General features: G+C 52.3%; 1 protein-coding gene across 5 annotated transcripts; it reads left to right on the top strand.

The window, feature by feature from the left end:
- The first annotated feature begins 608 nt into the window (after positions 1-608).
- LOC142869528 (retinol dehydrogenase 16-like) lies at positions 609-6,719 on the top strand. Of its 5 annotated transcripts, none has more exons than XM_075999947.1 (5): positions 609-859; positions 1,774-2,155; positions 3,965-4,223; positions 5,501-5,703; positions 6,271-6,719. In XM_075999947.1, the coding sequence occupies exons 2-5, from the start codon at positions 1,843-1,845 to the stop codon at positions 6,489-6,491; spliced, it is 996 nt and encodes a 331-aa protein (XP_075856062.1). In that variant the 5' UTR covers positions 609-859; positions 1,774-1,842; the 3' UTR covers positions 6,492-6,719. The 5 variants fall into 5 exon arrangements, with proteins under 5 accessions (XP_075856062.1, XP_075856060.1, XP_075856061.1 ...); XM_075999945.1 differs by lacking the exon at positions 609-859 and adding an exon at positions 1,044-1,373; XM_075999946.1 differs by lacking the exon at positions 609-859 and adding an exon at positions 1,371-1,460.
- Positions 6,720-7,503: the final 784 nt, after the last annotated feature.

The raw sequence follows: 7,503 nt of genomic DNA, 5'->3' as shown, positions 1-7,503 counted from the left end.
CTTCTGAGGAGGCCCCCAGACAGGACATGTGTGAAGCAGATGGAAAGTGGGATAATTGGCTGCTGAGCCCATGTCCGCAGCCACTGAGATGCTCGATGCTCGGGTGCAGGGAGCCCTTGAGGGGCGGGGCGGCCTCTGACTCAGCACAGCACACAGCAGCGGGCACTAGTGTGAGAGCAGCAGCAGCGCAGCCTAGGACAGCAGGGGTTGCTCCCTGACCCAGACACTAGGACAGCTGAGAGGGAGAGGGACAGGAGAGAGAAAACCATTGTTGCCAACCCTGATAGGGGTTGTGACTAAGTCAGCCATGCTCACTCTGACAGCCCCCAGATTTGGGGAGGGTCCCGGCTATGAGGGACAACATGAGAGTAGACAGCCCAGCAGTGGTGCCTTGCATGAGAATTTACACTTCACAACTAGTAAAATGGGTGTGTAAAGGATTAGGAACAGTACTTAGTTATTATACCAATGCAATGCAATGCCAGGCTTTCTAACTTATACCACCCCAGTAGTTTGTTAGGGACTACAGTATGCCACCAGGTGGCGCATGTCTGCCAGGGCAGCCAGGAGCTCAGAGGTGTGGCCCTGGAGTCTGGCCAACCTCCTCTCCCAGCAGTGCTGAGGTTGTCATTGTCACAGGGCTTGTGGAGGGGTCTCAGTGAAAGGACTCCGGGAGTGTGAGTCTCCACACTATCCGAGGTTCCGAAGGATTTCCCCTTCTGCCCAAGTGTCCAGTGGAGGCCGTGTCCCTCCCTTTGCTGCTCCCTTGGGACTCCTCGGATTGCTGCTGACTCTGCAGTGGACTGGGAAGCTCCTGCCACTGCAGCAAAGGGTCACGCTGCTGTCCAGCTGAGCAAGGGTGAGCAGTGGGTGCGACGAATGGGAAACGTGTCTGTCCATGGAAACTAGAATTCATGGTTGAAGGAAGTGCAAGTCCCTGACAATATTCGGGATGTGACCTGGGAGGGGAGGGCCCAGAGCAGGAGGCCAGAGGGCAGTGTACCCAGCACCCAGGGCTGCGCAAAGGGCGTTGGCAGTAGTTAAACAGTAAACTCTGTGACATCTGGTGTGTTTGGTTCATTCCTTTGCTCCCTCCCTGTGACCTTGGCAGTTTCTTTCCTGTGGGTTCAGGCCTGTTCCCTTTCTCTCCCCTTTCTTCCCACCGAGGACTGACTGCCCCTTGGACATCTCATACTGCTGCTTTCCACAGACCTACTGGAGCAGGAGGGGACCTATTGCTTTTTTCTCTTTTTGCCTTCTTCCAATCCTAGAGAGACTGGCAATGACTTAGTTTCCTGAGTGATTCTGGGTGCTGACCTGATGTGGAAACCCAGGCTCAGAGAAGGATTTCAAACTAATATTCCTTGACCCAGGTATGGCTTCCCAGCACACCTGGGTCTTCTCTGTGCAGCCCAGGATGTCACTGTACGAGATGTGCAGAGACAGTTCTGACCCTCCAGGTTAGATGGAGTGCTATGTGTGCCATGGTGTGCATGTGTGTTCCCTGGTATGGAGACCTGTGTGGACGCTCATGTGTGGAACTGTGTGGACACCTGTGTGGGCACAGCACGGCAGAGTGACATCGGTGGACTAGAGAGGCATTGCTGAGCAGTAACATTTTCTCATGTGGCAGGACTGGAGGTTTTTCAAGGGCGTGTATCAGAACTTGCAACAACAGTGCCAAGAGCAGAGGGGTGGGGTGAGGCAAGGTAGGGCTCCCGGCCAGAGTGCCTGGAGGCTTCCCTGACAACTGCCACCCTCTGTGTTCCCTAGTGCTCCTGTCTGAACACTGGCCATAGGCTCCTTATACCCTAGTCTGTGAGTGTCTGTCTCCCCAACAACATGTGGCTGTACCTGGCTGTCCTCGTGGGCCTGTACTACCTTGTGCGTTGGCACCGGGAGAGGCAGGTGGTGAGCCACCTCCGAGACAAGTACGTCTTCATCACGGGCTGTGACTCTGGCTTCGGGAACCTGCTGGCCAGACAGCTGGACATGCGTGGCATGAGGGTGCTGGCTGCGTGTCTGACGGAGAAGGGGGCCGAGCAGCTGAGAGCCCAGACGTCAGACAGGCTGGAGACGGTGACTCTGGATGTCACCAAGACGGAGAGCATCTCTGCAGCTGCCCAGTGGGTGAAGGAGCGTGTAGGGGACAGAGGTACTGCCCAGATTCTTCCAGTCTGTTTGTGCTTCCCTCTGTGTTAAAGGGACACCTCGTGTCCTGTCCCTGGGGAGATGCCCAGAGTGTTCCCAGGTTCAAGTCCTCCTAGCTGTCTAGTCTTCCTCACCCATCAGGTCTCCCTGGGCTGGGGGTGTGCATGGGGCGCTCCGTGCCAGAGCCAGGCTCATCTTCCCAGCTCTTCAGCTTGTCCTTCTGTGGGCCACTCCGGTCCATGGAAAGTTAAGACCATCCCCATGTTCAGAGGACACCAGTTGAGAACTGGTGTAAAAAGGCAGATCTAGGAAGGGAATCTTTTCCTTTCTTTTTTCACAGCACCGCCTTGTCTGTCCTGTTATGGGGGATGAAGAGGACATGGATTACCTTGATCTAAGGATAAATGTAGAAAAGGATCATTGCCCAAAATACTTAAAAGTATAAAGATAGAAGCAAAGTTGTTCCTCAAATCATCATCTGCACAAAGATATGTTTTGCACTTTGCTGTAATTGGGATTTTATTTTGATCACAGTTTGTATCACATTGTATTCTCTCAAAGATGAACATTTTTCAACATAATGAAATAGTTTGTTAAGACATAGTATTTAATCATTTAGAATATTCTTTCCTTGCTGCAGCCTTACTCATTTAAGACATAGCCAGAGTTTGGATATTGGCATTTTTTCCTACTTTTTATTCTATTTGTTGTCATCATGGAAAACTTTGATATTCCTGCATCTCTATAAATGTATATATTGACTTTATTCTTAGAAAGAGATAGGAGATCCTGGAAAAGGAATATACATTCCCAGAAGTGCAGGTGAGGGACTTGGGTCCCAGGGCCAATTCTTCCTGATCCACAACAGCCACCACCTGCCGTGCCTCAGAGGGTTCTCTGCTCCTGCTCCCTGAGGTGTATAGATTGGGAACTGTGTTGACGTTAATTCCTTGGGATTGTGGGTTTGCAACTTCCAGAGATTATTTTCCCAGGATGGAGTTAACATGGAACTGAAGTGGAAGGAGCAAGGGTGCAGTGGGAGGAGGTGATACGTTAGTGAGCAGAGGGTGGAGTCTGTGGACTGGGCAGTGGGGTGAGTTGGTCTTGTTTCACCCCAAAGCCTGCCCTTGGAGTTCTCGAAAAGGTCATGTAGGAAATTGGTGAATATTGATTGAGGGTGTTCCAAGGCCAGTCCCCAGAGGCCAAACACAGGATTGTTTTCCACAGTCTCCCAAATGTAGGCTTCCAGTTCTTTCCCTCCCCACCAAATTCCACTCAGGTTTTAGCCTTGTCTGTATTTTTCTTTTGTGTCTCTCTCTTCCTCTCTTCTCTGTCTCACACTATACCTATTCCTGTCTTATTTCACATCAATAGATAGATGTTGAGGACTCACTATATGAGTTTTCCAGAAAATCTCAAAGTTTAGGTGAACGTGCTCATGTCTGTAAGGACCACATTAATGTGTAAATAACCAAACTGCAGTGTCTTTGTTTCCAGACTAATGGATGCACAATATTTCCCCAACACCAGCTCCTGCCACCGTCCAGTGTGGGGTCAATGCCCGCAGTCAGGAGGCTGAGGGCGGGGCCAAGACGAATAACAGGAGGAGGAGACGTGCGCTGTGTCCTCAACAGCTGCAGCTTGTGCAGCTCCCTAACCCTCAGACACCACGCTGTTATTAGTCTCTCCTAGTCCCCTTCCAGCACCCGCCACCCTGCTGTCACTCTGATGGGCTGGGAACGTGAACCCTAGCTGTGTCCACACTACACAGGCACAACTCGGTGTTGCTCTCTCATCTTCCCACTGTCCCCAGGACTCTGGGGCCTGGTGAACAACGCTGGCATCTCCGAGCCCTCGGCCCTCAACGAGTGGCTGACCAAACAAGACTTTGTGACCACACTGGATGTGAACCTGCTGGGGATGATCGAGGTGACTCTGAGCCTGCTGCCCTTAGTGAGGAAGGCGAGGGGCCGCGTGGTCAACGTCTCGAGCATCGCTGGTAGATTGTCTATTATAGGTGGCGGCTACAGCATCTCCAAGTACGGCATAGAGGCCTTCTCGGACTCCCTCAGGTATTGCCCTGGGATAGGGCCCTGCGTGAGTCCTCCTGTTCCTGGTCCTCTGTGGGAACATTTTGCAAGAGTTTGATTTCATCACAGATTTAGAGGCCCTTTTTTTGAGTCCCATCCCTAAGGCTTTGGGGCCCTTCCCCCTTTGGATTTAGCCAGCCATTCTACATGACCTCCCCTCCTGTTCCTGTAGAGCAGGGGGCACAAGGACTAAGAAATGTTATAACCTGTCTCTGAGCCTTCTGAGGAGGCCCCCAGACAGGACATGTGTGAAGCAGCTTGGAGGTGGGATACTTTGGCTGCTGGGCCCATGTCCACAGCCACCGAGATGCTCGGGTGCAGGGAGCCCTTGAGGGGCGGGGGCGGCCTCTGACTCAGCACAGCACACAGCAGCGGGCACTAGTGTGAGAGCAGCAGCAGCGCAGCCTAGGACAGCAGGGGTTGCCCCTTGACCTAGAAACTTGCTGACAGGAGATAGAAAACCATTGTTGCCAACCGTCATAGATGTTGTGAAGGCAGCCCCCAGAATTGGGGAAGGTCCTGGCTGTGAGAGGTGAGCTGAGAACTGGAGACCTGAACCTCGCAGCCTGCTAAGGAGGGGTGGGCAGGGCTCCTGATGACAGGACAGTGTCAGCTCCAGGCAAGGCTGAGCCTCACTGCACCGCCTATGCTGTGGGGTATTCTTGGGCCAAACAACAAGGTCAGGACATGTGTGGGAGGCTTGAGAGGTGGGCAGCAGTGGGTCGTGGAGACCTGTGGGTTGTGGACACGTGCTGTCCTTCATGCCATTGGCTGTGGAATCCACAGATTGGATGTATTCAGGGCGGGTATTAGATCTAGGGGCATCTAGACCCCCGTGGGCTGCAGGGAGCAGAACGGCTGTGCGTGTGGGGAGCCCAGACTGAAGGCAGAGGGATGCTCCCCAGAAGACAGCCGCACCAGCCCCGCTGACAGATGGCCAGGGAGTCACAGGGCAGGAGAGGGAGGAAGGGGACTGAGGGGCACAGAGGGTGAGATGGGCGAATCCTGGTGATGCCCTGGATGTGAGGGGCGAGGGGGAGATAGCCCAGCAGTGGTACCTGGCAGCTGATTCCAGGGGATTCGGAGCTAGTGACCTCGGTGTGTAAAGTATGTCATCCCTACACTCAGGCAATGCCATCGTCATAATTTCTGTTGGCCTTCTGCTACACGTCCCAACATGTCAAGGTTTCTTACTTTTTCTACCACCACCCTGTGTTGGATTTTCATTAGGTTTATGTGTGTTTTGTGTTTGCTGCAAGACCTCTGAACTCCGTGCCTTCTGCCTGTCTGTCTCCCAGGAGGGAGCTTGCCCCCTTTGGGGTGAAGGTGGCTATAATTGAGCCTGGTGCCTTCAAGACAAACATGAACAACACCGAGAGGATTTTGCTGAATGTACAGGCGGTGTGGGACCGGGCCCGACCTGAGATCAAGGAGATCTATGGCGAGAAGTATCTGGCATCCTGTGAGTGCACTGTGGACAGTGAGAAAACTAAACCTCAGATCATGATTAATGTCTCCAACACCATGAGGGTCTGTCCTCCTTCTGGATAGGGGGGAGAGGGAAGGTCAGCCTTGTCACAAAGTGGGGATCTTCAGCTCCGTTCCCAAGGTGCTGTGTGGTCAACAGGTCAACAAGAGAGGTAAACCACGTTCAGTATAATTGGAAATTCTGTCCCATCATATTATTGAAAAACAAACTAAAGACAGAGAGGGAAGATGCCATGCACTCATGGCAAGCTGGGTTTAGAGAGGACTAGTTTTCTTGTGCTTCAACTCTGTCAGCTGAGAACTGCTGGAGGTGTGGTGGAGTCCAGATATTCTCAGGAGGAGAGGCCCAGGGTGGCTTAGTGCGGACCAATTTTTCTTGAGATAATGATGAGTCAACCTCTGGGGAACCTGCAAAGATCAGATTTGGGACACATCACTGTGGGGCCCAGGCATTCTTACAGACTTTCCTCCTAGCATAGAGCTGTGAAAGGGAACAGAGGGATGTGCCACTCGATGAAGGCTGTTTTCTCATCCTCAACAGACCTGAAACTACTATCTTCACGGCTTTTGCCAGAATGCAAGGAGAATCTGTCAGAGGTGACAGACTGCATGGAGCATGCGCTGACCGCCTGCCACCCCCGCACCCGCTACTCAGCTGGCTGGGACGCCAAACTCTTCTACCTCCCCATGAGCTACATGCCCACCTTCCTGGGGGACACCATCCTCACCTGGGTCCTCCCAAGGCCAGCCAAAGCCCTGTGAAACCAGATGTTGGAACTTGTTTGGGTGGGGTTGGATGCTGTGTGAGAGGGGATGTGTCCTGGGGAGAGAAATAGGGTGGAGAGAGGGAGCTGTCATGTCATCAAGTCACCTGTCCTACCTCCATCCTCCCCTCCTGGCTATGGTTCTCCTGGGATTTCATCCATGCCCCTAGAAATGTTAGTAGGAAAGTGCCAAGTTATGCAGCTGAGAAACAAGAATCCAATAGCATTCCTGGTTGTCTTGTTGCCTTGGGTGGCCACTCAAGGCTCTCAGGCTCTTGGAACAATGGTGGGAGGACAACAGGGGACGGTGTGAGCTGGGAGATGGAGGTTTAGTACACACCTTATCTGCCTGCTGCCCCTCTCCTCAGAGTGTGCTTTAGCCTGGTCCGTCTACACCCTCCCACAGGGTATAAATCGCTTGGAGGTGGTCAGAGACCTCTCCTGTCCCTGAAGATACCCATGTATGTCGGGTAGGGATGGGGAGAAAGCCATCAACCTGGCTCGTTGTCCTCAGGTGTCTACTTAGCAGGCATTGGCGGGAAGTTGCTCTGCACAGGGGTCTTTCCAGAGGACACATAACCAGTGTTTCTTGTGACTTCAACCCATGGACTCCCTTGGATTATGTTTCCCTACAAACACTTGATAAGTTCAGCCATGTTCAGGGATTTTATTCTATATTTTTCTGTTACTACCCAAATTCTTAGTAGTGGGATTTTAATTTCTTAGGTAAGCTACCCTTAAATTTCAGACATAGTAGATGAAATCCCTGTCTGAGTCTGGGTTTCCTCATCCGCCTCAGCACTCAAATTCAGTCCTCAGAAATCGCAGTTTGACAGTCTCTAGCACTCCAAGGAAAAGGCAAAGAGAATGGCCAACATTCCTCCTGATGCAGTAATTAATTGTCGGCAAACAAGGAGGACGTGATCCCAAAGGGGGAGTCTGACTCAGAGGCCAGGAAAGGAGACAAGGAAGAGAGTTAAGGCTGCAAAACTGCCAGAAGGAAACTCCCA

This window comes from Microcebus murinus, unplaced genomic scaffold (assembly GCF_040939455.1).
Source record: "Microcebus murinus isolate Inina unplaced genomic scaffold, M.murinus_Inina_mat1.0 scaf084_hap2_Mmur4.0, whole genome shotgun sequence".
Lineage (NCBI taxonomy): Eukaryota > Metazoa > Chordata > Mammalia > Primates > Cheirogaleidae > Microcebus > Microcebus murinus.
Note: the sequence above shows the minus strand (reverse complement) of the source record. Positions and strands in the feature narration are given on the sequence as shown.

Bases quoted from the DNA above. Each gene is read 5' to 3' on its own strand.
- LOC142869528 (XM_075999947.1), top strand. From the start codon at position 1,843: ATGTGGCTGTACCTGGCTGTCCTCGTGGGCCTGTACTACCTTGTGCGT. The intron at 2,156-3,964 runs GTACTGCCCAGA...CACTGTCCCCAG, and splicing joins GGAGCGTGTAGGGGACAGAG to GACTCTGGGGCCTGGTGAAC. The intron at 5,704-6,270 runs GTGAGTGCACTG...CATCCTCAACAG, and splicing joins CGAGAAGTATCTGGCATCCT to ACCTGAAACTACTATCTTCA.